The sequence below is a fragment of the Scophthalmus maximus genome, chromosome 11 (genome assembly GCF_022379125.1).
Source record: "Scophthalmus maximus strain ysfricsl-2021 chromosome 11, ASM2237912v1, whole genome shotgun sequence".
In the NCBI taxonomy this organism is placed as follows: domain Eukaryota; kingdom Metazoa; phylum Chordata; class Actinopteri; order Pleuronectiformes; family Scophthalmidae; genus Scophthalmus; species Scophthalmus maximus.
In genome coordinates this window covers 19,411,129-19,434,675 of record NC_061525.1, presented here as the reverse complement: position 1 = coordinate 19,434,675, position 23,547 = coordinate 19,411,129, and the positions used below count along the sequence as shown (strand labels likewise).

The 23,547-nt window shown below is 49.3% G+C and overlaps 1 protein-coding gene and 1 long non-coding RNA gene across 5 annotated transcripts in view; one reads left to right on the top strand and one right to left on the bottom strand.

The window, feature by feature from the left end:
• Window positions 1–23,547, bottom strand: part of epha4l (eph receptor A4, like) — a 54,260-nt gene that overhangs the window by 14,446 nt on the left and 16,267 nt on the right. For 2 of the 3 annotated variants that reach the window (XM_035623003.2, XM_035623002.2), the window contains exons 4-9: window positions 16,359–16,514; window positions 10,522–10,857; window positions 4,253–4,377; window positions 3,645–3,804; window positions 2,433–2,544; window positions 258–316 (exon numbers count right to left, since the gene is read on the bottom strand). In XM_035623003.2, coding sequence (XP_035478896.1) covers window positions 258–316; window positions 2,433–2,544; window positions 3,645–3,804; window positions 4,253–4,377; window positions 10,522–10,857; window positions 16,359–16,514 — 948 coding nt within the window. The remainder of the gene's footprint in view (window positions 1–257; window positions 317–2,432; window positions 2,545–3,644; window positions 3,805–4,252; window positions 4,378–10,521; window positions 10,858–16,358; window positions 16,515–23,547) is intronic. The other variant, XM_035623004.2, reaches the window with a different exon arrangement.
• The window catches only part of LOC118299369, a 76,221-nt gene continuing 63,966 nt past the window's right edge, over window positions 11,293–23,547 (top strand). The window contains exons 1-3 of one of the 2 annotated variants that reach the window (XR_007031692.1): window positions 11,293–11,826; window positions 19,284–19,399; window positions 22,276–22,400. This is a non-coding gene — a long non-coding RNA (uncharacterized LOC118299369). Of the gene's footprint in view, window positions 11,827–13,385; window positions 13,525–19,283; window positions 19,400–22,275; window positions 22,401–23,547 lie in introns of those variants that run through there. The other variant, XR_007031693.1, reaches the window with a different exon arrangement.

Here is a 23,547-nt window from a genome sequence, read left to right as displayed (position 1 = left end):
GCTGGCTTCAATAAAGACGGGGCTCATTAACTTGAAATGTTTGTGGGATGCAAATAACAGCGCTGATGACTTGATAATGAGCTGTTTGGAGCGAGTCAGGGTACGAGTGTACTCCCTTTAAAAATAGTTTGTTTTCCCCTCCGGTTTTACGGCCTTCATTTGCGGTTTTGGCGCTCGTGCACGTGAGCGCACCTGACAACAGCTAATGTGTGTCAGGTGCAGCGTGTAGTGTGTTAACTGGTGGGGGGGGGGGTTACCTTGATGCAAGTGCTTTTCCTCGTCCGAGTCCTGCTTGGCCTTGCTGTACTTACTCCTTCTGGGGGGAAACACATCAGGACGGTCAGGGGGGAACAATGCAGAAGAAAAGGCAACAACATCTGCATCTCTATGTAACAACACCCCCCCCCCCCCCCCCAGAAAAATCTAATAATAATAATAATGAAGGAGCACAAGTGTCATTTGAAAAATCCCTGATTAAAACTCCTAAACCGACTTAGACATCAATTAAATTCGGCGAAGAGCCAACACAATCACTGATTGCTGCTGAAGCGTTGATATTCTTGTTTGATATAATCACCAGCCCACGAGAGCTCGTTGAAGAGACGGAAAGTAGTTTTGAATCACAACTGTAATGAGATCTTTCCGAAGTTTTCGTGCGACTTCTTTTTCTTGATATTTTGCTCTCGGTAAGTTGTACACGATTGACGCGGCTCTGGCGGACGTCGGAGATTCGCATGAAGACATGAAACAAATGTAGCATCTATTCTAGAGCCCACGATTTAAAAAAAATCACATCTTGCTTTGTTTAGTCTCGTGATAAAACGACGTTTTTCTGCCCGCCCACGATACAACGCAGCCCCAGAGTTTTCAAAACTAAAACAGGGCGAGCAGCTTTTCTAAACTTCTGAGGGTCCTGAGTATTTTGGACGACCGGCGTTAATATAGCAACTGATGCATTTTCAAAAGAAAATATAGATACATGCGGTTTTCTGTCCAGCTGTGTGAGCCTCAGCTGTATAACCAAATGAAAAAGGCAAATTCAGAATAATGAGTGGCCTACTTTTACTGTTGATACGCAAGTAATTATCATTACTTACTACAAAAATTCTTGTACTTTCACTTGAGTAAATATATCATATATGAATTATATTTTCTACTAATGCCTTTCTACTTTATTGTATGTCGAATAAAAACATCTATGAGCCGTGTTGAAGGGCACCGAGCAAAATGCGAGGAGCCGCCGGGGATGAAAGCTATAAATAAATCCTGGAGAAGATGCACTTAAATCCCTCCGAGTCCCTCAGGCAGCCTGACACCTGTGCTTGTATTGATGTGTCGGGTCAGCGGCGGAAATGGCCAGATGTGCGAGACATTGTCCCGCTCCGCGGCTGTGTAATGATGGTAAACGGCTACGTGATTGCAGGCCCTCCCCACAATCACAGGATGGCTGCAGCCGCACAATGCCAGTGGCCGTCACATGCATATAAAGGAGGCAGAGACAACCACCTGCCTGGCTGGTGGAGAGAGGCAATCACGTGGAAACGGGAGGACACACACACACACACACACACACACACACACAAGCAGCAGCCCCCTTCCCTCCCCATCACCCTCAGCACCAGTACACACATGCAAACAGTGATTTGGTTTCCACACAAAGAGACACACTCACTCACATAAAGGGATCAACGGATGCTCGTAAAAAGGCACATACACACTGTCCCCTCCCCCCAGATCCCCCACACGCAGGAAAACAATACCTTCTTTTTTTTTTTTTTACATTAGGATGTTTGCACACGCACACACACACACACACACACACACAGAAGGAGTGTGGTTAACAGCCAGAGGTGAGGCAGCCCCATCTGCATGTAATCCCATCTCTGTGACGGTGCTTTGTCCCGCTCGCTGGTTAACACCCTGAGATTGGGTCACTTGCAAATCCACCTGATGCCTCTCCGTCTCGCTCTCTGTATTCTATCTCTGACTTTTCATCGCCCGCTTATCTCCCCCCCCCTTTTTTTTTCTCTTGCTCATTCTCTTCACGGCACGACGGGCGGGCGCAGCGGGAGAAAATGACTAGCGGCCGGGATTACAGCCACTGGCTGAGAGACGGAGGCAGAGGGATGGGGGTGAAGTGAGGAGCGGGGATGGATGCAGAGGACAGGGAGCGAGGGGTCACTGATTGCATCTCTTCAGCTGTCGGGGCTGTCAATCACGGCTCCGGTGTGGCGAGTCATCACTCGCCCGACGTCAGCGAGTTGGACCCGCTGTCTGGCTAGAGTGTGTGTGCTGGCGTGGGACTGTGCTTTTGAGTGACGTCCGTCTCCTGACAGCTACTTCACCCGCCGCAAACACACAAGACGTCCCTCACCCGGCAGGGAGGGGGACAGAAGGCAGAGCGGGGACAGAGAGGGAGGAGCGACGCTCACCTTCGGCTGATGACGAAAGCGCTGATGAGGATGATGAGGAGAACCACGCTGCCCACCACCGACACCAGCAGCACCGTGGAGTTGGCCCCGTCGCCAATAATGGGAGCCGGGACTGTGGGCGAAAGGAAGGAGAGATGGCGGAGGAGAGGACGGAGAGGGACGGTGGGAGAGAAAAGAGAAATGGAGGACGGTCAGACAAAGAGCCAAGTAAATATAATTTGTGCTTCCTTGAGAGACAGTGAGCCGAAGCCCGTCAGGACTTGAGCTCGACGGGTTCATTATCATGCGTCAATGTCCCCATTTACATTACAAAGGGGACATCTGGGTCAACAGAGCATCTATGAAACCCTCTGCATCACGATCTGCCAGTGACCCGTCAATATGATGTGGAGTAACATCTCACAGATGTTAATAAAGAGCAAGAAGTTCAGCTTATGTTTCCTGAATAACCAATATTCATAGAAAAATGGAAAAACGGGATGTTTTCCATATTTATTACCCCTTAAGTATCTTGAGGGTTGTAATTCCCGTCTGTCTGACAGTATTAACATACGTTAAGTATCAGCTTGTCCCACGTTTTCTGTGGCTGCTTCAATCTGTTGAACAAAACCTTTGGAAACGTTTGGATCTCCACTAGAATTTTGAAATAAAGTTCCGTGGGTTTTGGCAATTTTTGGAGGCTCCACACGAGTCCCTCAAGCCTGACCCTCCAGCAGGTCAGTGGGGTTTCATTTGAAATCGCGAGTCCACCCACGAAGCCGCCGTTTATGTAGTTACCTTAGGGTTTTAAAAGGTCTGGTGGAAACAATGAATGCTTATTTCTTTGGCTCCGAAATGCTCCGATTCGAGGCCACCAATGAGAAGCAGAAAGCAGCCATCAGCAGCTTCCAACTAAATATGTTAGGAAAGGTATCATTCTTCAAAAAACCCATATAAGTTGAACTTCGCTGGCGCATCCACTGAGACTCATTGAGCGTTTGAATAATGGAAGCTCCTCAAGTTGCCAGTCAGGTGCCGGAGCACAGTATCATTTATCTTTTACAGATGACAGCTACGTTGATTAATGACTCTACAATGAAAGAGACAGACTCGTAAAAAGATTCTATCATTGCAGGGGTTTTTTGCAGGAACAGGCGAGAGGGAGCTGGCACCGAGCCCCCGCGCTGATGTCATCCAGCCGAGGCCGAGTGGAGGCGACTTGGCTGAACTCACCGGAGTTGGTCATGAACTCAAACGGGCCGCTGAATTCCCCGTAGCCCGCGGCGGTGCGAGCGCGCACGTGGAAGACGTAGGAAGTGAGCGGGGTGAGGCCCTTGATGTCGGCGCTGCGGGAGGATGTTTTTATGATGCGGTAGCTTCTTTCATTCTGGTCCTGAAGGGAAGACAGATAGTGGTGAGCCAGGGGAAACAATCAGGCGGGGGTTTTCTCTTGTCGCCTGCTGAAGTGCATTTCACTGGAGAGACTGTTGACAGTTACATCCAATAAAAACAATAAAGGTCTCTGTCCAGTCGAGCGTTTTAGCTCTGAATCAGTTTTAATTCCCGTCTGCACTAACACACCTGTAAACAGGAAGCAGATTGTCTACCCTGCAGTCGGTTGCTTACTTACAGAAAAAACTAGGAATGAGAAACAGATATAATGAAAAGTACGATGAGGGGTTTCTTCTCTTGGACCGACGACGAGGTGGAACTGTTACCGACAGCGTTTTCAAACTTCTCCTACTTCAGGCTCTTGAAAACTCCCGGAGTAGCGTGGACGGCGGACGTGAACATAGCAGCAGCGATGCGTTTTAAACCGAAAAGCGTAATAACGTTCTCACCTTCTCATAGTACTTGACTTCATACTCCAAGATGACCCCATTGGCTCTGTCCGGTGGCTGCCAGGACAGTGAGATGGTGTGTCTGGTGATATCCTTGCCCTGGATGGACGTCACTGGAGATGGAGCTGGTGAGACGATCAAAGAAAGAGCAAACAGTTTTAGCCCGCTGCTGTCTCCCTGTCCTCCATGTTGCCTTCAACCTTGGAGACACAGAGTCTGTTTTGTGCTGCTCTCCTAAATCCCCCACTCTCCGCTCCTGCCGAGGAACTCCGACAGCGGGCCAGACCACAAGGCAATCACTTCCATTTGTCTTCGAACTTGGCTTCCGTTCAAAAAAGGCTGAGCGAAAAGGCCACACAGCTGAATTGCCAAAGCCAGAATGTACAGCAACACTAATGTTCTTACGTACTGATATTTCTAAACTAATAGTTGGTGTCCATAAAACGGATCCAATTCAGCCGTTTGGCAGCCGCGAGCATCTCAGCCACTTTTTTTTTCCGACAAGCTGGCAAAAATAAATGTCTAACTTCATTTAGTGCAGAGACCCGGGTCACCCTGAGAAACCTTGCATCGCTACAATCCGCGTCAACGCGCTCGAAAATGAGCTCACTGCCTTTCGCCTTTTTGTGTCTTCAAGAGAGCAAATCAATTGGTTTTCATTAAAGCTCCAGTGGCCGATCTTATCTCGAGCCCCTTTTCTGCTGCGGGCCGATAATGAGGCCATATTTCAAGCAGCCGCGCTATCTGCATTCAGACGCTTTTAACATGTGAAGGTTAAAGCACAGATAATGGCCCCACGCTCGTCCCCTCCCCTCCCGCGTGTCACCGCGGCACAAATCAAGCCTCTATCTTCAGGGGAGGGTGGCAACACTGAAATTGGATCATACACACTCGACGCCACAAAGCGAAATTCCAAAAGGGCGTAGGAGAGATAGTGTTGTAAACAGAGAAGCACTCATGTACAGATTGAGTTTTGAACAGTCGGGAAGATAAATGGAGGCAGGTGGAATTATAGACCGACGACAAACGACTACGAGGACGAAACAAACAACGCCAGGTACAAAGGGGAAAAACGCACATAAGATGCCTCCAGACATGAACTGAGGAACTGATGTCACCGAGAGTGCGCCCAGGCATTTTTCTGAATCGGCGTTCACGTTTGATGAACGCAGCGGGAGATTGTCCAACTCAGACGCGTTTACAAACCGCGGGAAGTGTCCAGATCATTCTGTGGCGTCGGGTAGAACAGGACATGATGATGAGTATTTGTTTAGTCATCGACGTGCCCACTTGCCCGGAGATGTGAACACTCACGTGGACTCACTCGGACATCCGCCCGTCAGTTTTACTAAGGGGATGTTGGGAGAAGTTCAGGAAAATGCCTGGGCTTCAGTGCCTGTCTGAGAGCAGCTTAAATCTAAGGAAAACATCTCCAGCAGTAAGGAAACTCAGACGCAAGTGCACAACTCCTCACCTCACCCCCGGCCACAGATCCAGAACAAAGCACCACACTCATACGCACGGAAAAATAAATTCCAGCGCTGCCCCGGCAGCTTTTCATCGCGGCATCTGCTCTTGCGAGTTCACGAGGAGAGAATCTTTGACCTCTGGTCCTCGGTGATACTGTAACCTTACTCGTTTCAGACCATCTGCCTTTTAAAAAATTACAGTGGGATGATTAATGAGGGTGTGCGCGGTCCACCGATTATGATTGGATTATCTATTGCATTATATACATGCTCATCACTTTGACCAGGGGCTCCAGGGAACCTAGCCATCGAGCTAACGCTAACAAAACCCTGCTTTTAGCCGCAGATTGAGTTCAAACGGGCCTGGAATTCAAGCACCAGCCGTGGATCGAGTTTCAGAGGGGGCGAGGCGGTGGCGGCGGCGGGAGGGGGGGGGGGGGGCGGCGGCTTTGTGACTGGTGTGGGCTGAGATGGAGATAGAGAGGGATGGGATTGCAGACATCTCTTGGTAAATAGATTAACCCAAGGTTGTGTCATCCTGCTGGCCTAATGTGTTGCGTCTCCGTTAAACAATTAGATGGCGGCCATTTGGATCCCTCCGATCAATCTCACCCAGCAGTGAGAGCCAATTTGAAGGCCCTCCTGGGGCCGACCGAGGACGCTCCAGCTCGGAGAGAAACCCCCCGAGGGGGTCACGGGCCTCCGTTCCCCCCAAGGTAATCCGCACATCCATCTTTCCTCCAAAGATGACAGATATGGCGTTTTAATCACGTTCCCCTCCTCTTGTTGCGTTTTCTATTTTTCCCTCGACTAACGTGCGGATAAAGATGAGTGATTCCCTGAGTGGTCACGTCTGGAGTTCCCAAAGAGACGGCAGCGCAGACACAAAATATGTCTTACGGATAAATTACTCTTTACTCAAAGACAAAACTGATCCACATGCAAATTTAAAATCTTGTCAAACCATGTGCGCATAAAGCTCAAGGGAAAAAAAGTTTAACCTGAGGCTGTGATTTAGTGCGGTCCACGGCAGGCGAGCTGGCAACTCGGAAGATGAAATTAAAAATGTAAAACTGTAATTTCTTACTGCCTCCTGAACGTGTGGAATAACAAGTGTCAAAGGTGAATGAATATTCACATCACATTTCCGAAGCGTACGCTCCAAAAAAAGCTCTTTGCAGCCAAAAGACCTCATTACGCAAACAGACAGATAGAAATTCGCACAGAAAATAATTCACCTAGTGCCATTATCTCAGTCAGACGGCAATCATACGGCCCATGCAAACATTACAATGAGCAAAGCCGGAGAGAGTTCACAGTTTGGTTCGGTCTGATTTGGAAAAAATCACCCACCAAAGAGAAAAGTGGAGTTTGTGCTGCGTTTCTTCCCCCCCCCCCTCGCAGGGAACAGATTGTTCAGTGAGCCAGTTTGTCTTTGCGAAACATGTTCGTCGCAAATTTATTTGCGCTGCGAGGAGCGGCTGTGGTCGGCGCGAGCAGTTGTGCAGAATATGCAGTCGATTGCAATCTGACATTAAGAGAGACAGGGGCCGCGGTGCACATGTGGTTGCCAGATTGGAGCCTGGTTGCCAGATTGGAGTCACTCAATTTCGCTGCCGCCAAAGGAAAAATAGCCAAAGAGGGAGCCGTTATTCAGTGTGTCGAGAAAATGGCTCCTGCGAACAAGATGTGCCCCCCCCCCCCCCCCGTTCGCCTGCTTCCATCTCTCCGAACGCATTTCCACAGGCACGTACGTCTGTCCGGTCGGCCAGAGAGATGGAAACTCACACACTCACACACACACACACACACACACGCACACACACTGACAGACGCGCCCACACACACACACTCTCTCATGCACTAATTCACTTTTAGTCACCTAAGCCTGCCAAGTATTTTGTATAGAGACATAAACACCTTTCACTCCGACTCTCACACACACACACACACACACACACACACACACACACACACACACACACCCGCACACACTTGATCCCATAAAAGGGGAAAAACATCCATTTACAGCCAGGGGTCAGTTCAAAGCCTGGCCATCCCGCCTCTCCTCCCTCCCTTTCTTCATGCGGTCCGGGTGAGAGGGGTTACACCCCGGCTGATTAACGACCGTGGAATTGTTCACGTGGAATCTGACCTCCTTGTACAGACACACACACATTAATGCATGCCCGCTCACACATGCAGACACACACACACACACACACACACACACACACACACAGGCAATCAACGACAGTCGTGTCTTGATTTTTTTTGCATCCATCCGCATCACCTCCGTCCAGTCCACCTCTCACGCACAAGCTCCATAAACGTCCCTCCCTCCCAACCTGCCCACCTCGCGTCTTCCTCTGTAGCTGAAATTTGAACTTTTTTATGGTGAGGCGGCGGCGGGGGCGTCTTTTCCGCGGCACTTATGAATCCTAATAAATCCATCATTATAAATGTGTAATCCACGGTGACTGGATGAGGGGGAGGCGATACAGGGAGAGGGACAGCCGCAGATGACTGGCTGGATTACCGGCGGCTGTAACCAGATCCTCCAAAGCCCCTACCGAGCATTAGCAGTAAGAAATCCAATCAGTCTGGAGTTATTCTGTTTAACACACACACACACACACACACACACACACACACACAGACACAAAGACAAATGAGAACACACACACTGAGACTCGTAGAAGACATCGTCTGGGGGGGAGAAAATGTCTCAGTCAGAAACACTGATTTCTCACTTACACCTAAGGATCCAGTTAAGTTCTGCACACGTGCAAACACACTCACACACACACACCCACACCCACACACACTCCTAATGGACTCGCCGATACTCCAGCTGCAGGTTTCATATAACTAATCCTGGGGAACTGTTGTGAAACCTGCAACAGCGACGAGCCAAACTCATCTGTATAGATTATGCACTTTTAGTGTTTTTGCACAACTGAGCATCAGTGTGAGTAAACCAGCCCCTTTCCCACGACTTGTTGAAGGTTGGGAATGTTGTGCGTTTATCCCATCTCACTGTTCTCTTAAAAAAGCCCCTCCCGAACACCGTCCGGGCCTCAGCGCATGTGTGAGGGCAAGCTTGACTCTGGGTTCATTTGGGCGATGTTGGGGTTCAGTTTATACAAGACAAGATACTGCGGAGTCACTAACGGCAACATAACGGAACATCTGTATATACAACGTCTACTGGCGTGCTGTTACGAGCCCTCGGCCTGGACTCAGGGGTGCGCTCCATTTACGGCCCCCACACGCGTCCGTCTGGCAGGCGTCGCCGCTCTCCCACAGCCAGCGCATCCATTCGCCTCTCTCGTCCTGACCCCAGCTGATAAATCAAGCCACTGTGTCCTTAAACTGCCAGTCCGAGCCCTATTCAAGATATTCGCTTTTCCCAGGGATGGAAATTAGTGCTAAAAAAGAAGCGACACAAAGGGGCACTCAGCTTACCACCCAGGAGCCGAGCAATAAAGTAGACCAAGGTAATGATCGGCTATGAGCGCAGCGGAGAAGGGAGGGTTGAAGAGAAAAGGGCCAGGGTCATAAAATCCATTTGCACAACAACCAGTTACAAAATGGCTAAATGACAAAACAACAGGAGGCTTTGAACGCATCCCCGGGCTCCAGGGCTCTTCTCCATCTCTGGAGGAGAGGCGTGTTTTCATGGGTGTATTCTACCAGAATAATTACACACACACACACACACACACACGATCCAGCAGCATTTGTAATGAAGCCTCCACAGATCAATACAACTCATCTAATTCATTAGCTCCAGCGCTAAATATAGCGCGTTGCCCCCCCTATCTTCAGTCTCGGCTTCTCGCGCCTAATTATGCAAAACTCCAGTGAAATATTGCAGAAAATCATTTCCCACTGCAGAGAATCCATCACCCTCCTCAGTGGTCGCCAAGCCTCCGCCCAAATTATTCACAGCTTTAATAAACATGTTTTGACATGCTTCCCCCCCCCCCCCCCCAAAAAAAAGTACTTCAAGCGCTCGGTGTAACGAACGTGTGCTCTGCATCAAACACCAGCCTGGGCGCACACACACACACACACACACACACACCACAAAGCTTCTCCCACATCCACTCTGTCGTTCACATCGACACAGACGAGTCCAGGAACTCACTCGGATAAGGAAGCAAACCGCTCCTAAATTTAGCAAACTAAGTGATAAAATCGGAGGATGTGTCCGGATGTATGAAAATAATTGATGAGGTCCGGGGGAAGAAGGCCGTGTAGCAGGAAAAAGGCAAGTTCATTTTCTTTTCCTTTGCCAGGAGATACTCTACTCGCCGCGTATAAAAGGGACTTTTATAACTTTCTCTACAGACGGTGTTGTAGAAAAAAGAACTCTTGTCCTGGAATGAGGTTGAGCCAAATCCATATATCTTGTGTGAAGACATGTAATTTGCTGCGTCTCTCTGGCATCCACCACGGCTTAATTAATAGGGCTTAGAAATATGATTGTTTATTACATTGTCAGTGTTGCCAACTTCCAGTCAGATCAACATAATTGCTTATTTAATTTTTTGAATGAGTCAATGCTCCGACGGTTATCAATGGGAAGCCTTTCAACCTCATCTGTTGTTGCACTCTGACAGATTATTGATTTCTTGCTTGAAATATTAGCATCGGTGTCTTAATGAATATTAATATAAACTGACTAGAGTGGAAAATGTCCATTATTTGGCAGGTTGTCTCGAATCTTCTCCCAGTTTTTTCCTTTCTCCCCCCTCCACGGCAGCTCCTTCCCATCGTGTGTGATTGTCTTACCAGCCTGGTTGGTGGTGACGGTCACCGACACGGCCTGTTCGGGCCCGGGGCTCTGGGGCGAGACTCCGTTCACCGCCCACACCTCGAAGGTGTAGTTGGTGTGGGCCTGCAGCTCGTTGATGGACACCCGGTTCCCCTTCAGGCTCAGCTGCTGCGGGCTGAAGTGGATGCCGTTGCCGCAGGCCTGACAGCGCCGGCCGTCGGGCCCGCAGCGCTTGCACACCACGTTGTACGTCAGGTCCTGGCGCCCGCCCGAGCTGCGGGGCGCGCTCCACTCCAGGTTCACAGAGGTCTCGTTCACGTTGGAGATGAGGTGGACGGGCGCCGACGGAGGACCTGCGGCGGAGGGAGAGAGAGGACAAAGTTGATGTTTTGACCCGAAGTCACTAGAAGCTAAATACAGGTACAGACTCACACTATTATTTACAGCGGTTACTTTCTGTGATCAACGTCGCTGATCACGATCCGGTGACGTCTCCAGTGTCTGTGATACATATAACAAGTACGTAGACGTATAATTGACTGGGTTGTCCCCGGGTTGGGAGCCGAGGCGTCTCCAGTTCCCTTTTAATGTCCCGTCCATTACGGCGAGGGAGCGTCCGGTTTCACTTCAGTTAATCCGGCACGTTAACCGAAACCCAATAGGCCGGCAGATTTCTTTTCTCATTCGTATGTGGAATCAGCTGGAGGTGGCAGAGAGCCTGCGCCCGCTGCCAACAGCGGGACTTTATGGCACCCACTCAATAACTTTAGACAAAGTTTGCTTTGGACCCTGTTATTAAAATTTCTACTTTGATGTAAAAAAAAAACAACCCTACGCTGCAGTTCTACATGAGAGCAGCTCTGCAGATTTGTGACACAAATTCCCCTGCTCATCAATCCCACTTTACATGTCAGCTCTATTGTAATTAATGTGTTTTTTTGCAATGCCTTCGAACATAAGCGGCGGTAATTGACTTAACTCTCCCTCCCTCTCTCTCCCTCTCCCCCTGTCTCGCTCGCTCCCTCGCTCTGACTAATGAAGCGCATGCGAGCGAGCTGGGGGGGATCGATGCCGGGTGAAATATGAAAGCTAGTCGGTCCACACGCACGATTCATTTCACAACGGAAATTAATTATCAGTGTTATTTTTGGAGGAGCAGAGTGGCAATGAGTGATTTCACAGAGGCAGGGAGCGGCGCATGGTCACAAGTCGAAGAGTCTGTGCGCGGACGTCGCCATTTCAGACTTCGTGGACCACGAGGCACCCGCACTGAATGTGCACGGACTGCGGTCGAAAACGCGGCGTTGGCCTGACGGATGAAGGTGAGTGAACAAACGCTGGGGCCGAGAGAAGGACGACGGGAGAAGACAAACACCGTCTGTTCATCCACAGGAAGCAGCGAGCCACTGATTAGCGAGGACGGACGGACCGGGTCTGGATGGATGGGTGGGCGCCGGCGGCGGGCGGGCAGAAAGGGATGATGGCGGGTCAGGAGCTAAGAGGTCACTAACAGCACGGGACAGCTTTCCCATACCAAACCGCAGCCTCCAATGAAAACCTATTAATAAATTCTCATTAAAAATTGTGATAAAGCACTGCCTCCCCCCGTTTCCCCTGCTTGTTCTCCTCCCCCTCCCCCTCTCTAGCTCCCGCTCCCTTCCACCTCATTCCCTCCCTCTGCTCCTCAGATGGTGGGAACAAGTTACAGATGGGGTTTCTAAAATAAGGTGCCAACAGTCACTCATCATTATTACAGTGCCTTTGTCAGTGTGCTAGGTTTCGACTGACCTCTGTACTGCCGTTTCATATTCAAAAGGGCCCGGACGCCGTCTGAAATACTCTATACGCTACAGTTGGGCGGCAAAACGAACCCAAAAAAATAGGTGATATTAATGTTTCTAGCGAGTGTCGGAGGGATCATGAGCACACACACGTTCTCCGTCTGTCTCCTCACAAGGACAGAAAATATTTGGGAAATTCACTTTTCACCAAAAAGCAGTTCAGCAAACCATCAGAAAGAAGCGAGAAACACTTCCGATCGCAATTATGGCTCCGGACATCTTCCGGAATTCTTCTGCCCGGTCCCGAGTAGAATTTCCACAAAGTGAGGCCATGTGAGAATACACACACACACACACACACACACACACACACACACACACACACACACACACACACACACGCGCGTGGACTACCTCTGGCTGTACCTGTCGCTCTCCCAGAATTAACCGGCGGGAGCGTGGGAGAGCCGTCGGCTGTGACTGACACTCCATAATTAATCCTGAGAGAGAGAGAGAGAGAGAGAGAGAGAGAGAGAGAGAGAGAGAGAGAGAGAGAGAGAGAGAGAGAGAGAGAGGGAGAGAGAGAGGCGCGGGAGTAACGCTCACGTAACCTTCGTACGACGTTCGCGCAACGCGGCCCTAAAATTCCAAAACGCCCATTCCCGGGTGGAATCCAGTGGGAGACGTAAGGAAGTTTCTCCAGGAGGAAGTTGGTGGTCGTGCCGTTCGCTCGGAGCCTCATTTGTTTTTTCTTCTTTTCTTTCCTGTCACGCCTTCACCTCACCATCAACCCCCTCCCTTCTCTAATTGGTCTTTCTCCATTCACTTCCATTCTCCATTTTCTTCTTTCCGCTACATGCTCCCTCCCTCTCTCTTCCTTCCATCCATCCCTCTCTCTCTCTTTCTTTCTGTCTCTTTCCATCAGCGGCTGTCCGCCGAGGATTGCGCAGGGTCGAGGTGGGTACGCAGGCAAGAATTGGCCGGAGCCTCGACCTCGCTATTACCATCCGGCTGGGATCCATTCAGGCCCCCCCCCCCCCCGCTCTGCGTTCACTCCTCACCCCGCCCCTCCCCTCCCTCTTCCTCCACCAAACCGCCGCTAAGAAAACTGGGGAAAATCTGACAAACACATCAAGAGGCAAGAGAAAACCCCAAAATGGAGAACAATCCTTATAACCTGAACAGACCAGCCAGGTCCCGTGGGTGTCTCCCCCTGGTCCTCATTACTGCCCTGTTAGTGTAAGTGTGTGCGTTATAACTCACCCACATACTCATAATATATTGTGTACTCAATGTACGCTTATTGCATTTACCAGATGTCTCATACCTGTTGAATTTCTTCAAGTAATTTAATATTGAATGTGAGGCAAATATCTGCCGGTAAAGTCTATGATAACTACATGCTTAAAGGTTAATTCTTTTACAGTTGTTTATGGGTCTTAGGAAAAATGGAGAGAGAAAAAAACGAAAGGCTACAAAATGGTTTACGAAGACGTATGAAACAACAACACAGGCAAGATAAAACGGGCAGCAGGAACAATGGAGGCGAGCCAGGAAAACATAAAAACAAGATGGGAACATAAAACTGAACCATAAAAACCCGTCAAAAGGTTTTTTTAACGGCAAAAGACAATCTCCAAAAATCTGTTTTTAAAAAGCGATACAACTCATCCAGCCCTGCCAGGTTCCTGGGGCAGATTGATCCAAGGTGTTGGGAAGGCAAACAACTGGACTGTCCCTGCTTTCTAATGTCGGACGCGAGTGTAGCGCTCATTAATCGCCGATCAAAAGAGCGATCACGCCAAACAGGCGGAGGGCAAAGACGCAGAGAGGGAAACTGGCGGCTTTACGAAACAACGGGCTCTAACAGACGCACAGTGACGGAATAACACAACTGCAGTTTTAATCATCTTCGTGCGTCGCTAAACCCCGAGCTACGACCGAGGGCGAAGCGTTTTCAATTACCTACACACGCACACACACACACACACACACACACACACACACACACACACACACACACACGTTCCCCAATTACCAGAAACGCTGGCTCTTTTCCAGCCTCATATTGAGCAAATCAAACTGGGAAATGACTTTAAGAGGGGATTTTTTTTTTCTTCCCCCGTCCGCTCTGTTCGTGACTCTGAGTGGGTTTTGTAGAGAAAAAGCTTGAGAGACTAAAAACACAACGTGAACGAGGAGGGATGTTTGAGTGACAGCTGTAATTACAGAGCTCCAACATGTGGGTGAGAAGTAAAAAAAAAAAAAGCAGAAGGAAGGAAAACAGCAGACGACAGACGGGGTGAAAGGTCAAAGATCAAATGTTGACCAGCTGACGAGGGCTCGGTGAGAGAGCCGGGCTAATGTTCACTTCCTTTGCCGCGGAGCCGGCGACGTGGTAGAAATGGGCCTCGCGGGGTCCGATAGAACGAGCCACGTAATGAGCTTTGAGAGCTGTTGCTCGCAGCAGCTCTGCTCAGATGCCTCGGTGACTAACAGGACAATGGGGATGAGCTTCAATCCCTTCCATCAAATTAGGGGTTGTAACTCAATACATTAGTAAAGTGGCAAAACAGTAGAGAGACGGGACGGGGACTTAGTTATAGGCCGCGTGTCTTTATTTTTAATCATCTGAGGATTTACATTAGAACTAAAGGAGTATTATTGTATTTGCAAACTCCAAAAAGTGGATTTAGTGCCAACTAAATATTTGGCTAAGTGATTAATCAAGTGAGTTATCAACAAATGAGTAGTTGATTATACAACTAATCATTGAAGATAATATATATATATATATTTATTTATTTTTTTAATTTTTAAAATTTAATTTTAAATTATTTATTTTCTTTTTATTTATAGTTATTCATTATTAAGTTAATTGTTAAACTGTAAAATATTGACATCTTAGGAATCATTGACATTTTTCTTCGGCATCGTCCCCCCCAAAATCTATATCAGTAAAGTTCTATCATGTTCCTAGGAGACATTTATACATACAAATCTGACCATAGCAATTTATTAATAGTTTTTTTGCTGGAAATAAAGTCTGAGCAAAATAAAGATTTTTGGGGGGGTAAAGTAGCATTTGGAAATGTGGTGTAAAAAATAACAAATAATTTTAAAAAAATCTATTCTGTACGGTATCTTTATGGAGCAATATAGACGTGGTTTATGTTTATGGGTGGGGTCAGATGCTCGTCTGATTTGCTGAGTGATTAAACCACAGGAAGATCATTCAGGCCAAATGGGAAGCTGACTCAGAAACAGATGTTGTGCTTGTTAAAATGGCGTCATGACACATATTCATACACAAACGTCTGTCGTATGGACAAAGTCGTACTCTGGACTTTTGTCTGTTATGTTTGTGAATATTTCCAACAGTAAAAACTCCCTGTTCCGTGACTCAGTGAGAAATCGAGGCCTAAAAAAAAAATAAAAGCAGGCGTGTCCCGATGCCACAAGATAGTGAACAGTATTTGTTATCACGGTCACGGTGGGTAACGGCTCTGAGGACAGGAAGAGCCCGATTCTCCCGGGGTCGACTCACGCAGCCCGATAGAGGAAAGTCAAGACAATCTCTGAGACGCTGGTCGTCTTCCTTCAGCTCGATGCACTCCCTTTATTTGGTTCCTTTTTTCTTTCTCCTCGGCACCTTGAACCACTTTGCCTCTACCGACATCTTGTTCATTCTCTGCGTACGTCTCCGGCTTTCTTTTTCCGTCTGCCCTTGTTTTTCCACCTTTTTTCTTCTCCGTCGCCTCGCAGCGTCTCCGTGCACATTTTCTCTCTATTTGTCTTCGCCCATTGTTCCCTGCAGCCTCTCTGTGGAGGAGTGAATCCGGGGTGCGGCGGTTTAATACCCTTATTAGCTCTCCGTCACCATGACTCACTAAGCACCACCTGGAATTAAGAGACCCCCATTAAACCGGCAGCCGCCGGCTTTGTGCGCGTGTGAATGGCATAATTCGGGTGGAGAGACAAACACTGTGAGAGGGCCAGCGCAAGTTAGACTAATAAGTTACCATTAACACCGCAGCTGTACGTATTCCTGCGCTACATGTGGGTGTACTCACGGGTGCAGGGCATGGACGCCGGGTCCGTCTCGGAGCGGAAGTATCCCTTGTCGCAGACGCAGGAGGTGGATCCCTCGCGGACCGAGTAACTGTGGAGCGGACACTTGGCGCAGAGGCCGTCGGTGGCCAGGGCGCGGTAGTAGCCGATCTTGCAGGCTGAAAGAGACCGAGGGCACAGAGGGAGGGAGGGAGGTGTGGTTAGATGTGACGTCGGCATGTGCAACAACAGCCAAGTATTCATTTTGCCGCATGTGTAATATTGCTTCAGAACACAACCCGAGAAAAGGTGTCAGCGAATCAGCACACGGTACACAGGACGTTAGAGAGCAGAGGGAAGCTGAAACATTTACTGCACACATGACGTCGCGTCTTCGGTGTCTACAGAGGAGGTAACCAACATAAACCAAGAGCATCAGACGAGGTGGGCCAGGAGGCCGCTCTCTGGCCTTACATGGATATCAGGCCTAAAGTAAAACAAAGGATTTGAATGAGACCATGTGCAAACAAAGCTTCAGTTTTTCCTCCCTGATTGTGATGTGGATCATTCTCTTCTCACTGGAAAGTTTTTTTTCCAAGTTGAAATGAGTTCCCGCTAAAGATTTTGGATATAGTGGCATGGTGCCATAGCATCCCTTGCACTTGACTTCAACTTGTTATCTTCCAAAGGAGGAGAAGAAAAGATCACTGTCATCTCGGGCCATTTTCCTCCGATTAGCAATAAGAAAACGATATGTTGCCCAGAGGCGTCCGCCTCAGTCCTTCCATCCTTTGTCCTCATTTTCCATCGTCAGCGCTTCGACCCCTTTCTCCTTTCTCACAAACCTGCGTTCTATTATCAAAAATAACAGAACGAGATTAAAGGGCAATATTTCCTCTGACGAAGAAGAAAAAAACAGGAGATCAGATATCCACCGCTCCACTTTCTCACAAATTCAACCTGTGCTCTTATTGGCGAGACCCAAGAGCCACAGTGCAACCAGAGCCGCTGGTATTTCAGAACCATTTAACAAACAAATGCCACCACACTTGGCACAACAGGAGCTCTGTCACTCACACGCAGGCAGACACACACACACACACACACACACACACACACCTCCGTCTGAAATGGTAACCTAAGTGAAACTTTTCCTACTTCTGGTGACAGCGCTCGCCTTCCCTACCCTGAGTGACGGTGCGATTGGACGGCTCGTCTTTCAAGCCCCCTCATCTATCCATCTCTGTAATTGCCGGAGAAACCTAACGGGTTCATATTTCACCCCCTGAGCGCTGAGCCAGAAGAGGAGGACAAAAGAACAATTCTCCGAGAGGTGCGGCGCACACAGCCGCGACACCGATTGGACCAAATAACCTGTCAATCAGCGGCGCGGCTGCGTGCTCGCCAGCGAGCGGCAAATGGCATCGAGGCCCGGCGGTTCGGTTGTTTGGTGCGCGCGCGCGCGCGTGTGTGTGTGTGTGTGTGTGTGTGTGTGTGTGTCTGTGTGTGTGTGTGTGTGTCAGGTTTGTCTGTCTTGTTATGATGTAAAAAGACCCATTGGAGACAGATGGGAAAGTTTCATACCCAGTATAAATCAGATAATTACACACTTAAAGTCTGCAGTAGTAAAGCGATCCTCACACACACACACACACACACACACACATAGGGGCTGGCTGTCGTCACAAGCACACACACAATCCAGATCAGAAAGTGTTTTTTGAAATGCTGCATTTCAAAGCCACAGTCATAAATACATCAGGGGGACCCTATAAAGAACAGTCACACCGCCAGACTCCCACATGTGTTCACCGCACTAGAAATCAAATCAGTGCATTTCCACACACACACACACACCGCAGCGGGGAGGAAGTCCGTCCTCCAACGAAAACACACCCATTTCGACGGCCGCGTGACGCGTACACACGTACAAACGGCGGAGGAGAATCCGCAAACCCAGTCAAACACTGGGGAATCCCGCCCGCGCAGGCGCAATAAAGTCGGGGCTCTTTGCGCCGCGGAGCCGCTAGATCAGCGTAGCGTGGCGTTAACCCGGGCCGGGCTGACTGCTACCTGCCGGGCCATTCTTTGCCCGGCCCCCACTCAGTCAATCGGGGGCCAAATCCCTGTCGCCCTCCCTCGCTAACGCCGAGCTCAGGGGCCCCTTTGATTGCAGCCTGCAGGGGGGTGCGTGAAGCCCTCCGTCCCTTCTCTTCACAGTCGCAGAAAAGAAAAGGGGGAGAGATTAGCCGGGAGGTGCTTTGTGTTGTCTCTCTCTCTATCTTTAAGTCTCATCAGCGGCGACAGAGGGACACTGGAGATTGGTGGGTATTGTTTAAAGGGGCTGCGAGCGCTTCAGGTGACAAAAACGCAAAGTTGCTGAGAGGGTTTGTACGTGTGCGCTGACCGGGAGAGTGTCCACAGTTGAGAGCGGGGTCAAGCAGCTGTTTGAGATGATGCCCCCCCCCCCCCACGCTAAGAGCTGGAGGGAGAGTTAATTGAGTCCCATGCTTCACAGCCTTTTGCGCCTAAGCCTCTTTAAAGAGACACAGTCTTAGCGCAGGCTACCTCAAACTGTGCACGGTTGATGAGGTTTTCGCCTGTCAATTATTAAGCTGTCCCAGGCCGACCTAAGGCTCCCCACCAGCTGTCCCATATTTAGTTTTTTGTTGTTTTTCTTTTGAAAAACTCCAAATCCGCGTTTGCCATAGACAGGCTTTTGGCATCTTGATCTGTGGTTTTTGAACTCCGCGTTTGAGAAATTGTGTTTGAAAATGTGATGTCAACATATGAGGACTTGTTTACCGCGGCGACTGCCCTGCGGAAAGGAACAGTGGGGGGGGGGGGGTCGATATTCAAGTAAAGCTGGAGAATTTGCTTCATATTAGTAGCGTCTGTGTGTGTGTGTGTGTGTGTGTGTGTGTGTGTGTGTGTGTGTGAGGGAGAAGAGACCACAGTGGTGGGTGGTCCAAGAGGCCGTGGTTTCACTGAGGAATCTCCCTTAAGACGTTCTGGATTTATCACTGTCCGAGGCAGCCGCGGCAAACCCACACGCAGACGCAAAGTAAGACACAGACACACACACACACACACACACACACACACACACACATACGGACGCACGTGCATTTCGCTCTTCGTGGGATTTGAGCTGAGGAGCTCTCGTCGTATCCTCTCGTGCGGCTCTGGAGAGTCTAACCCCCTATTTTTTCCACGCCGTCTTTTTTTCTTCGTCTCTTTTCTTCACCCCCTCACTCTCCGGCTCTCTCAGTCTTCTTTTTTTACCCAGTTTCCTCCGCCCTCCATCTCCGCGGCTCTCACTCGGCAGGCCCTCCTTTCAGACAGTGAGGGGTTTGTCAGGTGCCAAATCCCTGAGCCGAGAGATCAAAGGCAAACAAAGAGACTGGTGACTTACTGTTCTATTCTGGAAAGGCAAAAAAAAAAAAAATGGGATCCCTCATAGACTGGGACATCGCATTCTTCCCCCTTCTCCCCCCCCCCCCCCCCCCCCCCCTGGCAGCTCTTTCACTTATTCAATACTCCTCTCTGGCTTTAGTCCTTTTTTCCCTTTTGTCAGTCTTCCCCCCGCCCCGTCCACATCCCGGTTGTCTCTAAGCCGAAGCGCGTTTGTAAGGGGAAGGGGGCAACACGGGTGGAGGGAGAGGTTCGGGGGAGTTAATGAGCAGTTTTGTCCGTGCGGTGAGCATTTTGCTCGCTGAATTGGTCGCACCGCGTGAGGGGAGGGGAAACCGGGGAGACAAACCGCTCGACGCAGCGTTCTGCAAAAAGAAAGAAAATAGGAGTGCAAAATGCCAATGATTCAAAGATAGCTACCCACACACGAGCAAAGAAAAGTTTTTCCTCGGAGCGGTCACAAACCTACACACACCGGCTTTGAGAAACTGTGGACGCTCCACCGCAACGGCGCCAGATGATTCCACGTCTACCCACACACACACACACACACACACACACACACACACCGGCTGCAGCCCACCTTGAGTGACCCGCATCCGAGGCCTGACAGGCAACGTACTCCGCCGCCTACGACACAAAGTATCCAATACACCGGGGGGCTGCAAGCATGAGAGTAAACTTGCGCAACTATGGCCGTCCAACAAAACAAAAAAAACCCCAGGAACATAACACCCAGCACACGGCACACAATAACTGGGCCAGAACAATCGGCTCTCTTGTAATCAAAGAAAAAAAAGAATTGACTTCGAACCGTAGCGCTCTCTCCCCTTTCAGGGCCGTGCTTTATCTTCTGCGGGTGATGAAAACCCGCTCAGTCTTTCTTAAGTCACAACAGACAGCGAGCGCTCTTCAGACGAGCAAGTCGCAAGCATCCTCACAAAGCCGCTCTTTCAGAAAAAAACAAGCGATCGGCTTTCAGGACCCCGAGGGCAAGGAGAGTCTCCTCTCCATCCTGCACCTAGAGGACTCTCTATTCAACTTGCCACAACCCTCTGCCTTTGTGTCCCTTCTATCTCTCCTCTCTCTCTCTCTCTCTCTCTCTCTCTCTCTGTGGAAACAGTTTGTTGCTCAGGTAAGACTCCTGCTGGAGAGGATTGCCTTTCCAACAGGTCCCGAGCAGGATTTAACTCTCTCGCTTCGGGCCCCCGAGCAGACACGCATGACACAGACGTGTAGAAAATAAAAGACGCACACCATCGATACGACTGAGTCACTGGCATGTTAACAGGGATAACTAGCTGCTGACCGTTAACATCTGTCACACGGAACAGCCGGAGAGTGGAGCAGGTTAACTCATTAATTCCGTCACTGGGGGTTATTAATTACGTCCGGCCCCTGACGGCGGCACGCAGCCACACGGCCGGCGGGAACCCATCAGCGTGATGGATGAGGGACACACGGCCACCGAAAAAACTGATCACCATGATTGATGACATACACTCGACACGCATCTTGACCTTAACCTGGTGGCGGGGCGCGGGGGGGGGAGGTCCAATAGTAGAGGTACCATCCTTTGGGATGCAAAACCAAAAAAGTCGGGTCGTGACATGTGCTGGCGTCAACGCTAGTGTTAATGAAGGCTAAGAACAAAAGCCATGCGAGGCTAACGGTGATAATAACACACTGACAATCACTGCGGCTTCGCCAACAGCCGCCGTGAGCCGCCCGCAGGTTGTCAGTCAAACGGGCGGATGATTAATAACTGTATTTTCAGCAGCACCAATCCATCACACGAGCGCCACCCAGGACGCTGCCCTAATTAAAACGTCTGCACCCACACCAGCCAAAGAACCAGAAGGGTAAAACATGTCGGCAAGATTGCAATATTCAGTAATTAATAATTTCTGATATGACTATGAATATAATTAATATTGTATTCAGTAACAATAAAACAGCTGTTCCTTTACATTTTTATCTTTATTCTTATTTTTTGTCCACATGTAGTGTGAGTGTATAAAACCTTTAAGAGTTTTTTAAGCATAATAATAATAACACCGGTTTTATTAATGTACAGGCCAAAGAAACCATTTCCTATTCCACCATAAAGACATTTATTTTTTGTTCTGCGTGCATGTGCGGCCCCCTGCATTGTTAGGGCTAAGATTGCATAACTGAAAAATTGAAATATTGTTCTAAAGGACTTCCTGCGGGCCAAGGTCTCCGCGTTCTTATTGACACGTAGACCTCAACTTCCTCCCCAACTCCTCGAGTCTGGCCTTAAGAAGGAATATTAGCACAATGGTTATATCGCAAACATCTAAAGTATTCCACCCAGCCACCTCAGAACGGACAAAGGCCTCTCCTTAAAATACGACGCACTAAGTACTGAAGGTGACTGTAAGGAAAAGAGGGAGGCGCGTAAAGAAAGTCAAAGAGTTGGTGCTGAGGTCAAAGTACACAGAGGAGACAGATAATAATCTCGTTGATCGTTGTTTTGTGCAACACTGTTTGACTTCTCCGCAGTGGGCGGAGGCCTCTCGGATTCCTCTCTTGCACCCGTGCCAGATCCGCCAAGGGTGGCAGCACCCAGAGCCGGGCTCGGCGCCAACCCACCCGGGACCTTTTGTGACCCGAGATCCACGCAGCAGGTGGGTAATGGCGATAATTCAAGGCAAACAAGACGGAGATTTATTTTACGCAAACAAGAGGCTCACGGACCTGTGCACACCTGCACACACTCTCCGGTATTCACACAAAGCCCTTCAAAGGCCCGCTGGACTACACACACGCACACACACACACACACAAAGACGCGCACACACACGTGCACCGAACAGGCTTTTGTGTGAGCACGAGCACGAGCGCAGAGCGGGGACGATGGGAGGTAAACACACTCGGTACAGGTATTGTCTTGGTCCAGTTTCCCCAAAGTCTCCAGGGGCTCGAGTACGATGTTGGACGTGCGTGCGTGTGTGCATGCATGTGAATGTAAGCAGGCAGCGTACTGTATCTCGTGTGCTTTCCTGACATTGTTTACAATGAAAAGAGCCACATTTCATTTGGCGCGGGGGGGGGGGGGGGGGGGGGGGGGGGTGGCTATGCTAATGTTGTTGTGCGAAGGGACACTCGACATGGGCACACACCGCCGAACAATTGGGAGCGAGTCGAGGAGAATGGGGCGGGAAAAGGGAGGATGTGAGAGGAGAACACACACAAACACACACTAAGAAAAGGAGGAGAGGAAGGGGAAGCGATAGGGAGGCGGCTTCAGTGGGGCCTCGTGCCATCCGGTAAACAAGCGTAAACCACGTGTCGAGCTGCGGCGCAAGTGCAAAACAAATTCGCTGCAGTCCGGCCACAGCGCATCGTTCACAACTACTCATCTGAATAGCAAAGCTCAATGAAATTCAAACATAAAGAACTGTTTCTCAATTGAAAATCGGTGGGGGGGAAAACATACACACATTCTGTCTCAAGGTATAAAATGGGTGTTAAGACGATAAAGACAAGTATCAGTGATGAAAAGTTAGAAGAACTGATGAAATATTAATGATTGTGCCAGTAAATATCAGATTAATCACACTGGCATTTAACCGGCCAGTGGGGCTGAATGATACGACCTAAAATCTATACCAGCATTCGGGCTGCAACCAACCTCATTTTTATTCCTGATTCATTTGTTTCGCTTCATTAGTTTTTTCTCATTTAGTCGATGAAGTATCAGGAAATAGTGAACATTTCAAGGGGGTGTCACCAAATTGTTTTTTCCCACTGAACAGCAAAATCTTAAAAAAA